The 24357-nt window shown below is 47.1% G+C and overlaps 1 protein-coding gene across 7 annotated transcripts in view; it reads right to left on the bottom strand.

The window, feature by feature from the left end:
- The window catches only part of PLA2R1 (phospholipase A2 receptor 1), a 293721-nt gene that overhangs the window by 12417 nt on the left and 256947 nt on the right, over nt 1–24357 (bottom strand). For 6 of the 7 annotated variants that reach the window (XM_063933659.1, XM_063933661.1, XM_063933656.1 and 3 more), the window contains 2 exons: nt 23690–23803; nt 13747–13917 (listed from right to left, as the gene is read on the bottom strand). In XM_063933659.1, the coding sequence (XP_063789729.1) occupies nt 13747–13917; nt 23690–23803 (285 nt within the window). The remainder of the gene's footprint in view (nt 1–13746; nt 13918–23689; nt 23804–24357) is intronic. The other variant, XM_063933662.1, reaches the window with a different exon arrangement.

The raw sequence follows: 24357 nt of genomic DNA, 5'->3' as shown, positions 1-24357 counted from the left end.
TTATATCTGCCTCCCCTGCAGTGCACATGGGCCCTCATTCCGAGTTGTTCGCTCGCAAGCTGCTTTTAGCAGCATTGCACACGCTAAGCCGCCGCCTACTGGGAGTGAATCTTAGCTTAGCAGAATTGCGAACGAAAGATTCTCTAAATTGCGATTAGAAATTTGTTAGCAGTTTCTGAGTAGCTCGACACTTACTCTGCCACTGCGATCAGTTCAGTCAGTTTCGTTCCTGGTTTGACGTCACAAACACACCCAGCGTTCGCCCAGACACTCCCCCGTTTCTCCAGCCACTCCTGCGTTTTTCCCAGAAGCGGCTGCGTTTTTTCACACACTCCCATAAAACGTCCAGTTTCCGCCCAGAAACACCCACTTCCTGTCAATCACATTACGATCACCAGAACGAAGAAAAAACCTCGTAATGCCGTGAGTAAAATACCTAACTGCATAGCAAATTTACTTGGCGCAGTCGCAGTGCGAACATTGCGCATGCGCAATTAGCGGAAAATTGCTGCGATGCGAAGAAAATTACCGAGCGATCAACTTGGAATTACCCCCAATGTCAACATCTGAAATATCGCTATGTGAGATTTCAACAGTTTCAGGATGCCAACGGCTTTGCTGAGCATGCAGTTGGCGAACCAGTGCTATTTTCGCAAAGCAGTGCAAAATCAAAACATAGTAGGGTGCTTGTGGGGTGTCTAATGGCAGATAAGGAGCATAGGGAGGTCACAGAATCAGTGCTCTCCAATAAAGGCTGGATGAGGAAAGCATGCTATCCCACCTCTCTATTCTATTGCTAAAGATAAAAGAGCTGGGGGAATCTGATATGATGCATATAAAGGGCATTTTTTGGAGGAGTCTGATGGCATATGAGAGGCAAGTAACTGGAACTCAGAGGATAACTAGATTGTATCTAGCATACTGATATGATCTGTGCTAGAAATGTACCTGCTATCCAATCCTCACTATCAAACACACTCATAGCCAGATTAAGGGGGAGTGGCCCCTGCGTGACGACACGATTTGCGACGATGGTACCAATGTTTCTGCATTTGTAAGCCGTCAGATGGAAATAATGACACAGCAATGGGCATCCCTACGCTCAGTTTAGCTTCTGTCCGTATTAACATTTTGGGGGTAATTCCAAGTTGATCGCAGCAGGAATTCTGTTAGCAATTGGACAAAACCATGTGCACTGCAGGGGAGGCAGATATAACATGTGCAGAGAGAGTTAGATTTGGGTGTGGTGTGTTCAGTCTAAATTGCAGTGTAAAAATAAAGCAGCCAGTATTTACCCTGCACAGAAATAAAATAACCCACCCAAATCTAACTCTCTCTGCACGTTATATCTGCTTCCCCTGCAGTGCACATGGTTTTGCCCAACTGCTAAAAAAAAATCCTGCTGCGATCAACTTGGAATTACCCCCATAGGCCGGGATGTAATGGGAGCCGATAATGCTGACCGGGAAATTATCGCACCACATCGGACATTACAAATGTGCTTCTATTTCCCGGAACTTGGCCAATGTAATGTCATGCGTCTTTTTCCCGACTTCTGCGTATTGGATCCAAGATGTTGCGGTATTTAGACTAGAAAACTTCCGATATTTTTGGACCAACCAGAATGCGTCTTTTAGTATAGGCGGTCCAAAGTGTCAGAGAAAGTCACCTATTGGCCCCCAAAAGTTCCATGATTAAAGCAACACACATACTAAAGAATCCATAGTCCTCCAGGACGCACAAGCAGCTTATGCTGATTTAAATGACATGCGACATGGCTACGAGGGGTCATTACGAGTTGATTGCTCGCTAGCAGTTTTTAGCAGCCGTGCAAACGCATTGCCGCCGCCCACTAGGGAGTGTATTTTAGCTTTGCAGAAGTGCGAACGCTTGTGCAGCAGAGCGCCTGCAAAATCTTTTTGTGCAAAACAAGACCAGCCCTGTAGTTACTCTTCGTGTGCGTTGATTCTAATGACGGTGAGACGGCTTTTGACGTCACACACCCGCCCAGCGTTCGCCCAGCCACGCCTGCGTTTTCTCCGACATGCCTGCGTTTTTCTAAGCACTCCCTAAAAACGGTCGGTTGACACCCAGAAACGCACACTTAATGTCAATCTTCTTGCGTTGTGCCGTCTGACTGAAAGCTTCACTAGAACCTGTGCAAAACCACAAAGGACTTTGTACCTGTACGTCGCGCGTGCGCATTGCGGTGCATACGCATGCGCAGATTAGCCGTTTTTTTCTGCGAACAACGGCAGCTAGCGATCAACTCAGAATAACCCCCTATATTATGTGTGTAATTGCGACTGTATCAACATACCTAATGATGTTACAGTGTTTGGCTGGAATACTCTATAGCAGGGGTGGCCATCCCGCGGCTCTCGAGCCGCATGCGGCTCTTTCATCCGCCGCATGTGGCTCGGCCGGCTCCTGGCCACCGCTGCCCCCAATCCCCAGACACATGCATGCCTCTCCGGCAGCGGTGTCTCGCTTCAATTCGGCGCCGGCCCGTGAGCCAATCGGTGCTCGCGGACCGGCAGCTAAGGCTCCTGATTGGCTGCCGGACCGCGAGCTTTGATTGGCTCACAGACCGGCGCCTAATTCAAGAGCGACACCGCCGCCGGAGAGAAGCAGCAGCGCGGTGAGCGGAGGGGAGCGGAACGGGGGGAGGGGGGTCTGGTGAGAACTGTGGGGACATGTGTGTCTGTACTGGGGGCATAGCAGGCACTGGGAGAATATCTGGCACGGAGAATATCTGGCACTGGGGGCATAGCAGGCACGGGGCATAGCAGGCACTGTGGGGACATGGGTATCTGCACTGGGGGCATAGCAGGCACTGGGGGCATATCTGGCACTGTGGGTGCATAGCAGGCACTGGGGGCATAGCAGGCACTGGGGGCATATCTGGCACTGTGGGTGCATATCTGGCACTGGGGGCATAGCAGGCACTGTGGGGACATGGGTATCTGCACTGGGGGCATATCTGGCACTGGGAGCATATCTGGCACTGGGGGCATAGCAGGCACTGGGGGCATAGCAGGCACTGAGGGCATAGCAGGCACTGTGGGGACATGGGTATCTGCACTGGGGACATATCTGGCACTGGGGGCATAGCAGGCACTGGGGGCATAGCAGGCACTGTGGGTACATGGGTATCTGCACTGGGGGCATAGCAGGCACTGGGTGCATATCTAGCACTGGGGGCATATCTGGCACTGGGGGCACAGCAGGCACTGTGGGCACATGTGTATCTGGCACTGGGGGCAATAGCAGGCACAGGGGGCATAGCAGGCACTGTGGGGACATGGGTATCTGCACTGGGGGCATAGCAGGCACTGGGGGCATAGCAGGCTCTGGGAGTATAGCAGGCACTGGGCATAGCAGGCACTGGGGGCATAGCAGGCACTGCGGAGATATGGGTATCTGGCACTGAGTGCATATCTGGCACTGGGTACATATCTGGCACTGGGGCATAGCCGGCACTGGGGGCATATCTGACACTGGGGGCATATCTGGCACTGTGGGGACATGGGTATCTGCACTGGGGGCATAGCAGGCACTGGGGGCATAGCAGGCACTGGGGGAATATCTAGCACTGGGGGCATAGCAGGCACTGTGGGCACATGTGTATCTGCACTGGGGGCATAGCAGGCACTGGGGGGCATATCTGGCACTGTGGGGACATGTGTATCTGGCACTGTGGGGCATAGCTGGCACTGTGGGGACATATGTATCTGGCACTGGGGACATGTGTATCTGGCACTGTGGAGGCACCCATTTTTTGGCGTTTTTATATGTATGTGGCACTGTACTGGGGCATTATATGTATCTGGCACTGTACAACATGACGAAAAAACGGGGTTATAATATGAGGTCATACTTCTACAAACGTCATACTGAAAGGTGTGCACACAAAAATGGGGTGTGGCTTTGTGACAACTAGGCCACAACCTCATATTTGCGCGCGCGCATGATAGTGGCTCTTGGTCTTGACTACAGATCTTTTCTGGCTCTTTGCCTCTGACTGGTTGGCCACCCCTGCTCTATAGCATAACATTTTGTATGCAGATACAGTTGCTATTACGCATATAACATAGGCATTCTGCATATCGCTTTGCTCTATTTTACTTGTTTGCTCTTTGATAGGTTGCAGAGTTTACTATAATCATTCTGACTAGCAGTTCTTGGTACTGTGGAGTGTGCATCGGCACTGTATTTTTTTTTCTTTGTGGTATACAAGTTAGACAGTTAAAAGATAGACCGTCATTAGTTTGACACCATATGGTCGACAGGCTGGAGCAGAAGTGTGGCCTAAAAGCTCCACTAAAGATTACTGGCAAGCATAGAGAACAAAAAAAAAAGTTTGGAACAAATAAGTTTTCAGCTTGAGATTTTCTTCTAGCATTGCACAACTTTTACAGCATATTAACCAACTTTTACAATAATTACAGTTGCTGTAAACTCTTCTTACCAGCTTGGTATGACATCCTAATTAATGGCTAATGCTGCTTCTCACCTTTATCAGGGGAATTTAAGTGTTTTGCGCACCGGTGGCCATTAGATGGCGTCCGATGGAGCAATCCAAGTGTTGCTCCATTCGGACATGCACAGCCACTGGTGCTGACATTACTGTTATGTTGTTACATCATTTTGAAGGGCTGGTAACTAGAGATGAGCGGGTTCGGTTTCTCTGAATCCGAACCCGCACGAACTTCATGTTTTTTTCACGGGTCCGAGCAGACTCGGATCCTCCCGCCTTGCTCGGTTAACCCGAGCGCGCCCGAACGTCATCATGACGCTGTCGGATTCTCGCGAGACTCGGATTCTATATAAGGAGCCGCGCGTCGCCGCCATTTTCACACGTGCATTGAGATTGATAGGGAGAGGACGTGGCTGGCGTCCTCTCCATTTAGATTAGGGTTGAGAGAGAGAGAGAGAGATTGACCTGAGGCTGTGATACTGTAGAAGAGAGTGCAGAGTTTAGTGACTGACGACCACAGTGACCACCAGACAGTGCAGTTGTTTGTTTTATTTAATATATCCGTTCTCTGCCTGAAAAAAACGATACACACAGTGACTCAGTCACATACTGTACCATATCTGTGTGCACTGCTCAGCCCAGTGTGCTGCATCAATGTATATATATATCTGACTGTGCTCAGCTCACACAGCTTATAATTGTGGGGGAGACTGGGGAGCACTGCAGTGCCAGTTATAGGTTATAGCAGGAGCCAGGAGTACATAATATTATATTAAAATTAAACAGTGCACACTTTTGCTGCAGGAGTGCCACTGCCAGTGTGACTAGTGACCAGTGACCTGACCACCAGTATATATAATATTAGTAGTATACTATCTCTTTATCAACCAGTCTATATTAGCAGCAGACACAGTACAGTGCGGTAGTTCACGGCTGTGGCTACCTCTGTGTCGGCACTCGGCAGCCCGTCCATAATTGTATATACCACCTAACCGTGGTTTTTTTTTCTTTCTTTATAGTCATACTAGTTACGAGTATACTATCTCTTTATCAACCAGTCTATATTAGCAGCAGACACAGTACAGTGCGGTAGTTCACGGCTGTGGCTACCTCTGTGTCGGCACTCGGCAGCCCGTCCATAATTGTATATACCACCTAACCGTGGTTTTTTTTTCTTTCTTTATACATACATACTAGTTACGAGTATACTATCTCTTTATCAACCAGTCTATATATTAGCAGCAGACACAGTACAGTGCGGTAGTTCACGGCTGTGGCTACCTCTGTGTCGGCACTCGGCAGCCCGTCCATAATTGTATATACCACCTAACCGTGGTTTTTTTCTCTTTCTTTATACATACATACTAGTTACGAGTATACTATCTCTTTATCAACCAGTCTATATATTAGCAGCAGACACAGTACAGTGCGGTAGTTCACGGCTGTGGCTACCTCTGTGTCGGCACTCGGCAGCCCGTCCATAATTGTATATACCACCTAACCGTGGTTTTTTTTTTTCTTTCTTTATACATACATACTAGTTACGAGTATACTATCTCTTTATCAACCAGTCTATATTAGCAGCAGACACAGTACAGTGCGGTAGTTCACGGCTGTGGCTACCTCTGTGTCGGCACTCGGCAGCCCGTCCATAATTGTATATACCACCTAACCGTGGTTTTTTTTTCTTTCTTTATACATACATACTAGTTACGAGTATACTATCTCTTTATCAACCAGTCTATATATTAGCAGCAGACACAGTACAGTGCGGTAGTTCACGGCTGTGGCTACCTCTGTGTCGGCACTCGGCAGCCCGTCCATAATTGTATATACCACCTAACCGTGGTTTTTTTTTCTTTCTTTATACATACATACTAGTTACGAGTATACTATCTCTTTATCAACCAGTCTATATATTAGCAGCAGACACAGTACAGTGCGGTAGTTCACGGCTGTGGCTACCTCTGTGTCGGCACTCGGCAGCCCGTCCATAATTGTATATACCACCTAACCGTGGTTTTTTTCTCTTTCTTTATACATACATACTAGTTACGAGTATACTATCTCTTTATCAACCAGTCTATATATTAGCAGCAGACACAGTACAGTGCGGTAGTTCACGGCTGTGGCTACCTCTGTGTCGGCACTCGGCAGCCCGTCCATAATTGTATATACCACCTAACCGTGGTTTTTTTTTCTTTCTTTATACATACATACTAGTTACGAGTATACTATCTCTTTATCAACCAGTCTATATTAGCAGCAGACACAGTACAGTGCGGTAGTTCATGGCTGTGGCTACCTCTGTGTCGGCACTCGGCAGCCCGTCCATAATTGTATATACCACCTAACCGTGGTTTTTTTTTCTTTCTTTATACATACATACTAGTTACGAGTATACTATCTCTTTATCAACCAGTCTATATATTAGCAGCAGACACAGTACAGTGCGGTAGTTCACGGCTGTGGCTACCTCTGTGTCGGCACTCGGCAGCCCGTCCATAATTGTATATACCACCTAACCGTGGTTTTTTTTTCTTTCTTTATACATACATACTAGTTACGAGTATACTATCTCTTTATCAACCAGTCTATATATTAGCAGCAGACACAGTACAGTGCGGTAGTTCACGGCTGTGGCTACCTCTGTGTCGGCACTCGGCAGCCCGTCCATAATTGTATATACCACCTAACCGTGGTTTTTTTCTCTTTCTTTATACATACATACTAGTTACGAGTATACTATCTCTTTATCAACCAGTCTATATATTAGCAGCAGACACAGTACAGTGCGGTAGTTCACGGCTGTGGCTACCTCTGTGTCGGCACTCGGCAGCCCGTCCATAATTGTATATACCACCTAACCGTGGTTTTTTTTTCTTTCTTTATACATACATACTAGTTACGAGTATACTATCTCTTTATCAACCAGTCTATATTAGCAGCAGACACAGTACAGTGCGGTAGTTCATGGCTGTGGCTACCTCTGTGTCGGCACTCGGCAGCCCGTCCATAATTGTATATACCACCTAACCGTGGTTTTTTTTTCTTTCTTTATACATACATACTAGTTACGAGTATACTATCTCTTTATCAACCAGTCTATATATTAGCAGCAGACACAGTACAGTGCGGTAGTTCACGGCTGTGGCTACCTCTGTGTCGGCACTCGGCAGCCCGTCCATAATTGTATATACCACCTAACCGTGTTTTTTTTTTCTTTCTTTATAGTCATACTAGTTACGAGTATACTATCTCTTTATCAACCAGTCTATATTAGCAGCAGACACAGTACAGTGCGGTAGTTCACGGCTGTGGCTACCTCTGTGTCGGCACTCGGCAGCCCGTCCATAATTGTATATACCACCTAACCGTGGTTTTTTTTTCTTTCTTTATACATACATACTAGTTACGAGTATACTATCTCTTTATCAACCAGTCTATATTAGCAGCAGACACAGTACAGTGCGGTAGTTCACGGCTGTGGCTACCTCTGTGTCGGCACTCGGCAGCCCGTCCATAATTGTATATACCACCTAACCGTGGTTTTTTTTTCTTTATACATACATACTAGTTACGAGTATACTATCTCTTTATCAACCAGTCTATATATTAGCAGCAGACACAGTACAGTGCGGTAGTTCACGGCTGTGGCTACCTCTGTGTCGGCACTCGGCAGCCCGTCCATAATTGTATATACCACCTAACCGTGGTTTTTTTTTCTTCTTTATACATACATACTACTACGACATCTCTTTATCAACCAGTCTATATTAGCAGCAGACACAGTACAGTACGGTAGTTCACGGCTGTGGCTACCTCTGTGTCTGCCTTCGGCAGGCAGTCCGTCCATAATTGTATACCACCTAACCGTGGTTTTTTTTTCTTTCTTCTTTATACATACATAGTTACATAGACATCTCTTTATCAACCAGTCTATATTAGCAGCAGACACAGTACAGTACGGTAGTTCACGGCTGTGGCTACCTCTGTGTCTGCACTCGGCAGGCAGTCCGTCCATAATTGTATACCACCTAACCGTGGTTTTTTTTTCTTTCTTCTTTATACATACATAGTTACATAGACATCTCTTTATCAACCAGTCTATATTAGCAGCAGACACAGTACAGTACGGTAGTTCACGGCTGTGGCTACCTCTGTGTCTGCACTCGGCAGGCAGTCCGTCCATAATTGTATACCACCTAACCGTGGTTTTTTTTTCTTTCTTCTTTATACATACATAGTTACATAGACATCTCTTTATCAACCAGTCTATATTAGCAGCAGACACAGTACAGTACGGTAGTTCACGGCTGTGGCTACCTCTGTGTCTGCACTCGGCAGGCAGTCCGTCCATAATTGTATACCACCTAACCGTGGTTTTTTTTTCTTTCTTCTTTATACATACATAGTTACATAGACATCTCTTTATCAACCAGTCTATATTAGCAGCAGACACAGTACAGTACGGTAGTTCACGGCTGTGGCTACCTCTGTGTCTGCACTCGGCAGGCAGTCCGTCCATAATTGTATACCACCTAACCGTGGTTTTTTTTTCTTTCTTCTTTATACATACATAGTTACATAGACATCTCTTTATCAACCAGTCTATATTAGCAGCAGACACAGTACAGTACGGTAGTTCACGGCTGTGGCTACCTCTGTGTCTGCACTCGGCAGGCAGTCCATAATTGTATACTAGTATCCATCTCCATTGTTTACCTGAGGTGCCTTTTAGTTGTGCCTATTAAAATATGGAGAACAAAAATGTTGAGGTTCCAAAATTAGGGAAAGATCAAGATCCACTTCCACCTCGTGCTGAAGCTGCTGCCACTAGTCATGGCTGAGACGATGAAATGCCAGCAACGTCGTCTGCCAAGGCCGATGCCCAATGTCATAGTACAGAGCATGTCAAATCCAAAACACCAAATATCAGAAAAAAAAGGACTCCAAAACCTAAAATAAAATTGTCGGAGGAGAAGCGTAAACTTGCCAATATGCCATTTACGACACGGAGTGGCAAGGAACGGCTGAGGCCCTGGCCTATGTTCATGGCTAGTGGTTCAGCTTCACATGAGGATGGAAGCACTCAGCCTCTCGCTAGAAAAATGAAAAGACTCAAGCTGGCAAAAGCAGCACAGCAAAGAACTGTGCATTCTTCGAAATCCCAAATCCACAAGGAGAGTCCAATTGTGTCGGTTGCGATGCCTGACCTTCCCAACACTGGACGTGAAGAGCATGCGCCTTCCACCATTTGCACGCCCCCTGCAAGTGCTGGAAGGAGCACCCGCAGTCCAGTTCCTGATAGTCAGATTGAAGATGTCAGTGTTGAAGTACACCAGGATGAGGAGGATATGGGTGTTGCTGGCGCTGGGGAGGAAATTGACCAGGAGGATTCTGATGGTGAGGTGGTTTGTTTAAGTCAGGCACCCGGGGAGACACCTGTTGTCCGTGGGAGGAATATGGCCGTTGACATGCCAGGTGAAAATACCAAAAAAATCAGCTCTTCGGTGTGGAGGTATTTCACCAGAAATGCGGACAACAGGTGTCAAGCCGTGTGTTCCCTTTGTCAAGCTGTAATAAGTAGGGGTAAGGACGTTAACCACCTCGGAACATCCTCCCTTATACGTCACCTGCAGCGCATTCATAATAAGTCAGTGACAAGTTCAAAAACTTTGGGTGACAGCGGAAGCAGTCCACTGACCAGTAAATCCCTTCCTCTTGTAACCAAGCTCACGCAAACCACCCCACCAACTCCCTCAGTGTCAATTTCCTCCTTCCCCAGGAATGCCAATAGTCCTGCAGGCCATGTCACTGGCAATTCTGACGATTCCTCTCCTGCCTGGGATTCCTCCGATGCATCCTTGCGTGTAACGCCTACTGCTGCTGGCGCTGCTGTTGTTGCCGCTGGGAGTCGATGGTCATCCCAGAGGGGAAGTCGTAAGCCCACTTGTACTACTTCCAGTAAGCAATTGACTGTTCAACAGTCCTTTGCGAGGAAGATGAAATATCACAGCAGTCATCCTGCTGCAAAGCGGATAACTGAGGCCTTGACAACTATGTTGGTGTTAGACGTGCGTCCGGTATCCGCCGTTAGTTCACAGGGAACTAGACAATTTATTGAGGCAGTGTGCCCCCGTTACCAAATACCATCTAGGTTCCACTTCTCTAGGCAGGCGATACCGAGAATGTACACGGACGTCAGAAAAAGACTCACCAGTGTCCTAAAAAATGCAGTTGTACCCAATGTCCACTTAACCACGGACATGTGGACAAGTGGAGCAGGGCAGGGTCAGGACTATATGACTGTGACAGCCCACTGGGTAGATGTATGGACTCCCGCCGCAAGAACAGCAGCGGCGGCACCAGTAGCAGCATCTCGCAAACGCCAACTCTTTCCTAGGCAGGCTACGCTTTGTATCACCGGTTTCCAGAATACGCACACAGCTGAAAACCTCTTACGGCAACTGAGGAAGATCATCGCGGAATGGCTTACCCCAATTGGTCTCTCCTGTGGATTTGTGGCATCGGACAACGCCAGCAATATTGTGTGTGCATTAAATATGGGCAAATTCCAGCACGTCCCATGTTTTGCACATACCTTGAATTTGGTGGTGCAGAATTTTTTAAAAAACGACAGGGGCGTGCAAGAGATGCTGTCGGTGGCCAGAAGAATTGCGGGACACTTTCGGCGTACAGGCACCACGTACAGAAGACTGGAGCACCACCAAAAACTACTGAACCTGCCCTGCCATCATCTGAAGCAAGAAGTGGTAACGAGGTGGAATTCAACCCTCTATATGCTTCAGAGGTTGGAGGAGCAGCAAAAGGCCATTCAAGCCTATACAATTGAGCACGATATAGTAGGTGGAATGCACCTGTCTCAGGCGCAGTGGAGAATGATTTCAACGTTGTGCAAGGTTCTGATGCCCTTTGAACTTGCCACACGTGAAGTCAGTTCAGACACTGCCAGCCTGAGTCAGGTCATTCCCCTCATCAGGCTTTTGCAGAAGAAGCTGGAGACATTGAAGGAGGAGCTAACACGGAGCGATTCCGCTAGGCATGTGGGACTTGTGGATGGAGCCCTTAATTCGCTTAACAAGGATTCACGGGTGGTCAATCTGTTGAAATCAGAGCACTACATTTTGGCCACCGTGCTCGATCCTAGATTTAAAGCCTACCTTGGATCTCTCTTTCCGGCAGACACAAGTCTGCTGGGGTTGAAAGACCTGCTGGTGACAAAATTGTCAAGTCAAGCGGAACGCGACCTGTCAACATCTCCTCCTTCACATTCTCCCGCAACTGGGGGTGCGAGGAAAAGGCTCAGAATTCCGAGCCCACCCGCTGGCGGTGATGCAGGGCAGTCTGGAGCGACTGCTGATGCTGACATCTGGTCCGGACTGAAGGACCTGACAACGATTACGGACATGTCGTCTACTGTCACTGCATATGATTCTCTCAACATTGATAGAATGGTGGAGGATTATATGAGTGACCGCATCCAAGTAGGCACGTCACACAGTCCGTACTTATACTGGCAGGAAAAAGAGGCAATTTGGGGGCCTTTGCACAAACTGGCTTTATTCTACCTAAGTTGCCCTCCCACAAGTGTGTACTCCGAAAGAGTGTTTAGTGCCGCCGCTCACCTTGTCAGCAATCGGCGTACGAGGTTACATCCAGAAAATGTGGAGAAGATGATGTTCATTAAAATGAATTATAATCAATTCCTCCGCGGAGACATTGACCAGCAGCAATTGCCTCCACAAAGTACACAGGGAGCTGAGATGGTGGATTCCAGTGGGGACGAATTGATAATCTGTGAGGAGGGGGATGTACACGGTGATATATCGGAGGGTGATGATGAGGTGGACATCTTGCCTCTGTAGAGCCAGTTTGTGCAAGGAGAGATTAATTGCTTCTTTTTTGGGGGGGGTCCAAACCAACCCGTCATATCAGTCACAGTTGTGTGGCAGACCCTGTCACTGAAATGATGGGTTGGTTAAAGTGTGCATGTCCTGTTTTGTTTATACAACATAAGGGTGGGTGGGAGGGCCCAAGGACAATTCCATCTTGCACCTCTTTTTTCTTTTCTTTTTCTTTGCATCATGTGCTGATTGGGGAGGGTTTTTTGGAAGGGACATCCTGCGTGACACTGCAGTGCCACTCCTAAATGGGCCCGGTGTTTGTGTCGGCCACTAGGGTCGCTAATCTTACTCACACAGTCAGCTACCTCATTGCGCCTCTTTTTTTCTTTGCGTCATGTGCTGTTTGGGGAGGGTTTTTTGGAAGGGACATCCTGCGTGACACTGCAGTGCCACTCCTAGATGGGCCCGGTGTTTGTGTCGGCCACTAGGGTCGCTAATCTTACTCACACAGCTACCTCATTGCGCCTCTTTTTTTCTTTGCGTCATGTGCTGTTTGGGGAGGGTTTTTTGGAAGGGACATCCTGCGTGACACTGCAGTGCCACTCCTAGATGGGCCCGGTGTTTGTGTCGGCCACTAGGGTCGCTAATCTTACTCACACAGCTACCTCATTGCGCCTCTTTTTTTCTTTGCGTCATGTGCTGTTTGGGGAGGGTTTTTTGGAAGGGCCATCCTGCGTGACACTGCAGTGCCACTCCTAGATGGGCCCGGTGTTTGTGTCGGCCACTAGGGTCGCTAATCTTACTCACACAGCTACCTCATTGCGCCTCTTTTTTTCTTTGCGTCATGTGCTGTTTGGGGAGGGTTTTTTGGAAGGGACATCCTGCGTGACACTGCAGTGCCACTCCTAGATGGGCCCGGTGTTTGTGTCGGCCACTAGGGTCGCTTATCTTACTCACACAGCGACCTCGGTGCAAATTTTAGGACTAAAAATAATATTGTGAGGTGTGAGGTATTCAGAATAGACTGAAAATGAGTGTAAATTATGGTTTTTGAGGTTAATAATACTTTGGGATCAAAATGACCCCCAAATTCTATGATTTAAGCTGTTTTTTAGTGTTTTTTGAAAAAAACACCCGAATCCAAAACACACCCGAATCCGACAAAAAAAATTCGGTGAGGTTTTGCCAAAACGCGTTCGAACCCAAAACACGGCCGCGGAACCGAACCCAAAACCAAAACACAAAACCCGAAAAATTTCAGGCGCTCATCTCTACTGGTAACTAGTGTTATATAAAAGACAATAGAGGAAATTTCACACCATAGGTCTGGGTAAAAAGAACAAACAAGACTTCCTGACACACAGGGGAAATTAATCTGAGTAAAACTGAAAAACTCACCTTTGGGTTTCTTACATACAAATCCTCTCCTGTCACTGCACAGTGCATTGCTCCATTTACCACGACTCAGCAGCATAGCCACACAGTAGTCACCAATTGCTGCAGCAGAATCCAAGTGATCCCAGTTAGAATAATTTGCCAGAGTGCCATCTGACCAAGTTACAGTACTACCTAAGAGAAGGAAGATATCTAGTTTTAGAGCATCAACAATTGCCACTAAATGTAACTAATCCATTACTCAGGAACTATGGCCTAGATTCACGTCTGAGAGCAAAGATAACCTCAGTGACGTCACTGGGGTCTGTGTCATCTGGCGTGCCGTATAACCCTCCTGCGCCCGCCGAAGACTCATGAGGTATGGCACTGGGTGGAAGGGGATGTGGCCTCAATGGGGGGGTGTGGCCTCATGGTATGCCTCTGATTTTATCACTCCGGGGGCGTGCCCAGCATTCCCAGAGATGCTGGGCTCTCCCCAGAGACTGTGCCTGCACTACCGGCTCTTTCTCAGGGACAGGAACCGGGTGCTGCTTGATAGCGTCACAGTGCAGCACCCAGCTTCCAGTCACTGAGGAGAAGACGACATTTTGGTGTCACGCCCTAGAAGGGTGACACCCGGGTGCAGTGCCTACCCCCCACACCCCCTAATGTCACCAGTGGATAATCTGTTTCTGAATGAATAAAGATGAGTCTGCGCAGGTTTCCACACTTGAGTTTTGAGTTGAGTTCATCTAAAGATGCCTTTAAATAGTCCTGCAATACCTTTTGGAGAACCTAAGGGGGAGCCTAGGGCAGCAAGGGTTAGGAGGCACATATAAGAGTGAATAAAGCGTTCTAACCTTCATCATATCGCCCGATAACACTCTGTTAAAGGCACCGAAATGGCAACTGTGGCAGTAATGGCTGCCAATCTTCAGCATGCCTCCCCTGGTATTCTTCTAAGCCTTGATGCTAATAAGACCTTTGATATGGTCTCCTGGACATATCTCTGAGAGATCCATCCTAGACAGGTAGGGATTTAGTCCTACCTTCAGGCCACTAATTATAGTTTTTTACACTCTCCCTTCTACTTCTTCTAATTATGGGAGACACCCAGAGATAGTGAAAATGCAATTACCTAATTTACCTAATATAACTACTTACAGTCATGCCACTCAGCTTCATTATCTGAGAGACTGGATACATAACAACGATATGTATACAAACACATCACTAGAAACTGCTTTCCTAGAAAGAGTTTGACTTCATTCCTCCACCTTCATGATAGCGAGGTGTACATAACTGCCCAATCTAATCCATTGCTGATACTCTACTAGCAAAGTATGGCATATACTTCCTGCCATAAATGCAGATTTCTTTTACTTCCCTTATTAAGCAATTCAGGCTTCCAACATGTGGAAGCAGGCCACCCTTTCACTTTGTGGCCTATTACAAGCCATGAGCCAAGCGGTATTCAATTCATTTCACCCCCTTTCACACCTGTTCTGTTTCTGCTGTCGGGCGTGGTATAATAATTTCAGCTTGCTACCCTTAATGTAGCGAGGGCGCCCAGGCCTTTACCCAGCTAAACCTGATTACTATGGGCGCGATATGCGCGATAACGGGGACCACTTTAGAAAGGAGATTGGGCATGATATATCATTTGAATACCGCCCTGTAAGTCAATTCTCAACCCTAACCACATATACATTGTTGCAGACAGTGGCTGCTTCTGTTAAAGTAATCCCAGGAACATTATGGGCCTAATTCAGATCTGATCGCAGCAGCAAATTTGTTAGCAGTTGGGCAAAACCATGGTGGTCATTCCGAGTTGTTCGCTCGTTGCCAATTTTCGCTATATTGCGATTAGTCGCTTACTGCGCATGCACAAGGTTCGTAGAGCGCATGCTCTTAGTTATTTTACACAAAAGTTAGGTATTTTACTCACGGCATAACGAGGATTTTTCATCGTTCTGGTGATTGTAGTGTGATTGACAGGAAACGCTGGCGTTTCTGGGAAAAACGTGGGAGTGTCTGAAGAAACGGGGGAGTGCCTGGGCGAACGCTGGGTGTGTTTGTGACGTCAAACCAGGAACGGAACTGACTGAACTGATCGCAATGGCTGAGTAAGTCTGGAGCTACTCAGAAACTGCTAAGAAATTTCTATTCGCAATTCTGCGAATCTTTTGTTCGCAATTCTGCTAAGCTAAGGTTCACTCCCAGAGGGCGGCTGCTTAGCGTGTGCAATGCTGCTAAAAGCAGCTAGCGAGCGAACAACTCGGAATGAGGGCCCATGTGCACTGCAGGAGGGGGCAGAAATAACACATGCAGAGAGAGTTAGATTGGGGTGGGGTGTGTTCAAACTGAATTGCAGTATAAAAATAAAGCAGCCAGTATTTACCCTGCACAGAAACAAATCTAACTCTAACAAATCTAACTCTCTCTGCAAATGTTATATCTGCCACACCTGCAGTGTACATTGGCCCTCATTCCGCTAACTGCGCATGCGCAATGTTCGCACTGCGGCTGCGCCAAGTAAATTTGCTATGGAATTTGGTATTTTACTCACGGCATTACGAGGTTTTTTCTTCATTCTGCTCATCGTTGTGTGATTGACAGGAAGTGGGTGTTTCTGGGCGGAAACTGGCCGTTTTATGGGAGTGTGTGAAAAAACGCTGCCGTTTCTGGGAAAAACGCGGGAGTGGCTGGAGAAACGGGGGAGTGTCTGGACGAACGCTGGGTGTGTTTGTGACGTCAAACCAGGAACGACAAGCACTGAACTGATCGCACTGGAAGAGTAAGTCTCGAGCTACTCAGAAACTGCGTAGTTAAATCTTTTCGCAATATTGCGAATACTTCATTCGCAATTCAGCTAAGATTCACTCCCAGAGGGCGGCGGTTTAGCGTGTGCATTGCTGCGAATAGCGGCTAGCAAGCGAACAACTCGGAATGAGGGCCATTGTTTTACCCAACTGCTAACAAATTTGCTGCTGTGAACAGATCTGAATTACCACCTATATGTAGAACTTTTTCTCAGCATATTTCATAAGACATATCTTTCCCCCATCACAGATATTTTTTTAGGATTGGTGGATGATGGTCTCCAAGGGATCACTTGGCGTACTATATCTGGGCATGTCCAGATATATATGTGGATTCTGGGCAAAGCCGAAACTAGGATTGAAGACAAGAAATTTGCGCCCCATCCCCCTAACACCCCCCCCCCCACCCCCCGGCCGGAAAAAAAAGAAGAAAAAGGGGAAAAAAAGAATTATAATTAAAATATGAATATATATATGTATATATTTAAAATCCCACACATTACACCACAGAAGAGCCACTTATACACGTTACACCGTTGAGGAGACACTTATACATGTTGCACCACTGTACAGCCGCTTACACACGTTACACAGATTGTGTAGGGGGCACACCGACACACATATGGTGCAGGTCCCAGGGGAACACTGACACCCACACACAGACCAGGAGCACACAGATTGTATATGAGCACACTGACACACATACACACACACACTGTATAGGGACCAGATACACACTGACACACACTGTATGGGGACCAGATTTACACTGACACACACTGTATAGGGACCAGATACACACTGACACACGCTGTATAGGGTCCAGATACACACTGACACACACTGTATAGGGTCCAGATACACACTGACACACACTGTATAGGGTCCAGATACACACTGACACACACACACTGTATAGGGACCAGATACACACTGACACACACTGTATAGGGACCAGATGCACACTGACACACACTGTATAGGGACCAGATACAAACTGAAACACACACACACACACACACACACACACACACACACACACACACACACTGTATAGGGACCAGATACACACTGACTCACACTGTATAGGGTCCAGATACACACTGACACACACTGTATAGGGTCCAGATACACACTGACACACACACACACACACACACACACACACACACACACACACACACACACACACACACTGTATAGGGACCAGATACACACTGACACACACTGTATAGGGACCAGATGCACACTGACACACACTGTATAGGGACCAGATACACACTGACACACACTGTATAGGGACCAGATACACACTGACACACACTGTATAGGGACCAGATGCACACTGACACACTGTATAGGGACCAGATACACACTGACACACACACACACACACACACACACACACACACACACACACACACACACACACACACACACACTGTATAGGGACCAGATACACACTGACACACGCTGTATAGGGTCCAGATGCACACTGACACACACTGTATAGGGTCCAGATACACACTGACACACACTGTATAGGGTCCAGATACACACTGACACACACACACACACACACACACACTGTATAGGGTCCAGATACACACTGACACACACTGTATAGGGACCAGATGCACACTGACACACACTGTATAGGGACCAGATGCACACTGACACACACTGTATAGGGACCAGATACACACTGACACACACTGTATAGGGACCAGATACACACTGACACACGCTGTATAGGGTCCAGATACACACTGACACACACTGTATAGGGACCAGATACACACTGACACACACACTGTATAGGGACCAGATGCACACTGACACACACACACACACACACACACACACACACACACACACACACACACACACACACACACACACTGTATAGGGACCAGATACACACTGACACACACTGTATAGGGTCCAGATACACACTGACACACACTGTATAGGGTCCAGATACACACTGACACACACACACACACACACACACACACACACTGTATAGGGACCAGATACACACTGTATAGGGACCAGATGCACACTGACACACACACACACACACACACTGTATAGGGTCCAGATACACACTGACACACACTGTATAGGGTCCAGATACACACTGACACAAACTGTATAGGGTCCAGATACACACTGACACACACACACTGTATAGGGACCAGACACACACTGACACACACTGTATAGGGACCAGATTTACACTGACACACACTGTATAGGGACCAGATACACACTGACACATGCTGTATAGGGTCCAGATACACACTGACACACAATGTATAGGGTCCAGATACACACTGACACACACACACTGTATAGGGACCAGATACACACTGACACACACTGTATAGGGACCAGATACACACTGACACACACTGTATAGGGACCAGATACACACTGACACACGCTGTATAGGGACCAGATACACACCGACACACACTGTATAGGGACCAGATGCACACTGACACACACACACTGTATAGGGACCAGATGCACACTGACACACACACACACACACACACACACACACACACGTTGTACAGGGCGAGCTTTCTGCCAGGCAGAGAAACATATCTCGTAAATCTCCTCTCTCTGTCGCAGGTCGGCACCAGCTCCCCCCGTCTTCAGAGTCCATGCTGCTGCACTGTGTCCCTCACCCAGTTCCCAGGAATGGGGGAGGGCTGTGTGCTCAGGGCTGATGGAGACATGCAGACTCCGTGAAAGCTCCCGTCAGAGGAGCCTTTTGAATACAGTGCGGAATGCTGCAGCGTGAGTGACAGTGACTCATACACTGTCACTGACTGCAGCCAGCGAGCCCTCATCGTTCTAGCGCTCTATGCGCAAGGGTTCAAATCCTGCCGGCCAAGCTCCTGTCTCTGTCCTCTCTCCCTCTCCTCCCTCGATGCGTGCTGCGTGTGACGTCACAACTCGGCAGCCAGAATCGCGCGCGGTCCCCACAGATAATTATGTCTGCAGAAACAGCCTCCCTAGCGCCCCCCTCATTCAAGCGCCCGGGGCGCGTGACCCCCTAGCCCCCCCCCCCCCCCCCCTAGTTACGGCCCTGTTCTGGGTACAAGTGTGGAGTTATGTTAATGTCACAATCTGAGGCTGTTGTGGATCCAGTTCAGGACCCGTAGACCTAACTGGTACGAATATGAGGTGGAGTGTCTTTGTGGTATTCTGACTCATATAGAGTGGACCGTCAGGTACACATAGGGGTATATGCAATTGCGGTCGAATTCCCGAAATTGTCGAATTTCGGGTCATTTTCGACCAAAAAAAAAAATCGCCTATGCAATTCAGTGCTTTCCGACCAAAAAACGGACTTTCAAAATTCGACTTTTTGAAATTCGAATTTTTGCAAATTCGACTTTTCTGCAATGATACAAGTGCTGCAATTCGACCAAAGCATATTCAATTCAAGTTTGGAAATTCGACAGCAGTGCTTTTAGACAGCAAATTCGTCATTTTCAATCCGCCACACTTTGGAGGGTGAAAACAAATAAAAAAAATTTAAACATGTTTTTTTTTGTGTTTTTTTGGGGGGGAATAGCAGATCTATTTATATTAGAAGGGATTAGGTACTTTTTTTTTTTTTTTGGAGGCACAAATATTATTTATATATTTTTTAAAATATTATTTTTTTTTTTTTATGCTGGAACGGTGAAATCATAAAAAAAAATGGCGTGGGGTCCCCCCTCCAAAGCATAACCAGCCTCGGGCTCTTCGAGCTGGTCCTGGTTCTAAAAATGCGGGGGAAAAATTGACAGGGGATCCCCCGTATTTTTAAAACCAGCACCGGGCTCTGCGCCTGGTGCTGGTGCCAAAAATACGGGGGACAAAAAGAGAAGGGGTCCCCCGTATTTTTAACACCAGCATCGGGCTCCACTAGCTGGACAGATAATGCCACAGCCGGTGGTCACTTTTATGCCGTGCCCTGCGGCCGTGGCATTAAATATCCAACTAGTCACCCCTGGCCGGGGTACCCTGGGGGAGTGGGGACCCCTTCAATCAAGGGGTCCCCCCCCCCAGCCACTCAAGGGCCAGGGGTGAAGCCCGAGGCTGTCCCCCCCCCATCCAATGGGCTGCGGATGGGGGGGCTGATAGCCTTTTGTGATAATAAAAAGATATTGTTTTTTCCAGTAGTACTACAACTCCCAGCAAGCCTCCCCCGCAAGCTGGTACTTGGAGAACCACAAGTACCAGCATGCGGGAGAAAAACGGGCCCGCTGGTACCTGTAGTACTACTGGGAAAAAAATACCCAAATAAAAACAGGACACACACACCGTCGACAGTAAAACTTTATTTCATACGTCGACACACACATACTTACCTATGTTCACACGCCGACATCGGTCCTCTTCTCCATGTAGAATCCACGGATACCTGAAAAGAAAAGATCAATATACTCACCTCAGCCATGGTCCAGAGATAAATCCACGTACTTGGCAAAAAAACAAACCGAACACCCGCTCCATGCCGGACTGAAAGGGGTCCCATGCTGACACATGGGACACCTTTCCACGAATGAGACCTGTCAGTGACAGCTGTCACAGAAAGGTCTCTAAGCCAATCAGGAAGCGCAACTTCGTTGCGCTCACCTGATTGGCTGTGCGCTGTCTGTACTGTGACAGCACATCGCAAAGCCGCTCCATTACTTTCAATGGTGGGAACTTAGCGGCTAGCGGTAAGGTCACCCGCCGGTCAGCGGCTGACCGGCGGGTGACCCCACCGCTACCCGCAAAGTTCCCACCATTGAAAGTAATGGAGCGGCTTTGCGATGTGCTGTCACAGTACAGACAGCGCACAGCCAATCAGGTGAGCGCCACGGAAGTAGCGCTTCCTGATTGGCTGAAGGGACTTCAGTGACAGGAGTCACGTGATGTCCCGGCATTCGGGAGAAAGGGGTCTGATGTGAAAGCATTGGACCCCTTTCTAGTCCGGTATGGAGCGGGTATTTGCGTTTTCTTTTTTTTTTTACAAGTACGTGGATTTATCTCTCTGGACGTGGATTTATCTCTGGACGCTGGAAGGTGAGTATCATTTTTTCACAGGTACCCTCGGATCGTCGGAGACCGTGGCAGTCGGCGTGTCAACATAGGTAAGTATGTGTGTGTCGGTAGTGTGTAATAAAGTTTTACTGTCACGGTGTGTGTGTCCTGTTTTTTTGGGGGTATTTTTTCCCCAGTAGTACTACAGGTACCAGCGGGCCCGTTTTTCTCCCGCATGCTGGTACTTGTGGTTCTCCAAGTACCAGCTTGCGGGGGAGGCTTGCTGGGACTTGTAGTACTACTGGAAAAAACAATATCTTTTTATTATCACAAAAGGCTATCAGCCCCCCCATCCGCAGCCCATTGGATGGGGGGGGACAGCCTCGGGCTTCACCCCTGGCCCTTGGGTGGCTGGGGGGGGGGACCCCTTGATTGAAGGGGTCCCCACTCCCCCAGGGTACCCCGGCCAGGGGTGACTAGTTGGATATTTAATGCCACGGCCGCAGGGCACGGCATAAAAGTGACCCCCGGCTGTGGCATTATCTGTCCAGCTAGTGGAGCCCGATGCTGGTGTTAAAAATACGGGGGACCCCTACTCTTTTTGTCCCCCGTATTTTTGGCACCAGCACCAGGCGCAGAGCCCGGTGCTGGTTTTAAAAATACGGGGGATCCCTGGCCAATTTTTCCCCGGATTTTTAGAACCAGGACCAGCTCGAAGAGCCCGAGGCTGGTTATGCTTTGGAGGGGGGACCCCACGCCATTTTTTTTCCGGGTTTTTCCCGTTTTTCCCCGTTTTTTAAAATCGCGGCAAAATCCGCTAAATCGGACGATTTTCGCCCGCGGTTCTGGCGAATCCGTTTTTCATTGAATATGGTGAATTCCGGCAGCCACCTGCCAGAATTCACCTGGCGAATTGAGTCGGAAAAAAAAACGGCGAAAAATTGCCGCGATTCGCCGTGAATTGCATATACCCCATAGTGATCATGATGGTATCCAGATGCCCAGGAGCTGGAACTCAGCACTCACAGTCACTCAGAGTTAACAAACTCAAGCTGATTGCTAACAGGACTGACAGCCTGGAACTTCTCTGACCGAACCCCAGGAATTGGATGCCAGGAACAGAACTCAGAAACTGTATATCACAATATAGAGAACTTAGGGCCTGTCAATAGACCTAGTTGAGCAGGCTTGGAACTCAAACCCTGATGCTATGGTTATGGGAAGAAGCATTTAGCACAGTGATGTTGCACCGCTGGACATGGTAAGTGGGGCTAAGACCTCTATCAACCTCTCTCACCTGAGTGAGCATTTTTAGTACCCTGTCTGAGTGTTGTGCACGGAGCACAGAAGCTGTTATTAGCTGTATCTGCTGTAGAATAGCTGTTTCTTGTCTTCAGGATGGATTGGATGGATGGATTGGTTGGAGACATAAGTAACCAGAAGTGCATCACATGACCAGTCAGGCTAGCTAGCTGCAATTGCTTTGGAGAAGGCATTTTGTATGCTCAAATTACGTCAAACAGGTTTCATTATAGATGTGCAACGACATTGTAGAGCGCAATTCGGGAAATCACCACCAACTAGACAATCCATCTACAATTTACACAAGAAATCTGAAACACTTCTATAGTGCTATAGGATATGTCAAGAACAAGATCGTCATCCCTCCACGTCCTGTTAATTTCAATGATCTGAAACAACGTATCAGCCATGTGTCTCAAGGTACACTCATACAACATCTGTAAGTTGCTGCAATGCACTTCCACAGTTTCTCTACAAAACTGTATATAGTGCGTGTCGTTATCATAGTCGTTATTTTATAGATTGTTAAAACTGTCTATTTCTTTTTTATTATCCCTGTATTTTACAGTAAATAATCATAGATATGGGCTGCTGGATAGAGTAGCATGGGTAAGAAATGAATGAAGTATAATATCCAGCAAAAGAAAAGGGCATTGTCAGTAATGTTGGAAATAGATGATGCAGTGTATTGCTGTTGTTTGTTGTTGTTTTGTGATCGTCCAATTAACCCCCAAATTTTAGAAACCGAGTATAACTTTTTTTATATGCTATCAATGATATCAGTATAGTCAAAATGAGGCTTCACTTACTATTAAGGGAAATTATTTTGTTTAACCAGATTGTCTGCACAGAGGTGAAAGTCTGCAGCTCATCCTGAATAAACAGGTCTTCCTCTTCATCTAAAACTGTAAGGATTCTAGAACCTAAGTAAGAAACACATAGCACAAATGATTAGTGACTTCCTGTATTCTAAGCAGCTAATCTCACCAGACTGAAGAGAACATTGGGTAAATGTAAGAGTCCATGTTGCCGGAGATGCCGGACTTTGGGCGAGAATACCTCTATTTTTAAAGGGCAATCATTTACAAGGCAAACCCAGGTTAGTTTTGCCTTGTAAATAATTGCTGCAACTTGGACCCTATTACATTTGTCCACCTATGTCTAAACTGACCCTACATAGTAACAATTTGACAAATGGCTCATCATATGTGATCAGCATCATGTACAGTAAGATCAACATGTAATGAAAAATAGCCCAGACATCATCAAGAAACAAGATGAGTCAAAGATTTAGATTTTGTGGTGCGCAACATAAACCAATAATATATTAAAACAGCAAATGTTATAAATTTTTAATTAAACTTTATTTTTTTCTGTATAAAACAGGAATACCGGATGCAAGCATTTGTAAACATGGGAATAAATAATGAGTTCAACACTCAACATGCTTAGATTGTGTAAATATATATTTAATAAA

This window comes from Pseudophryne corroboree, chromosome 7 (genome assembly GCF_028390025.1).
Source record: "Pseudophryne corroboree isolate aPseCor3 chromosome 7, aPseCor3.hap2, whole genome shotgun sequence".
Classification (NCBI taxonomy): Eukaryota; Metazoa; Chordata; class Amphibia; order Anura; family Myobatrachidae; genus Pseudophryne; species Pseudophryne corroboree.
The sequence above is the reverse complement of the archived record's forward strand: the minus strand, read 5'-3'. Positions and strand labels throughout refer to the sequence as shown.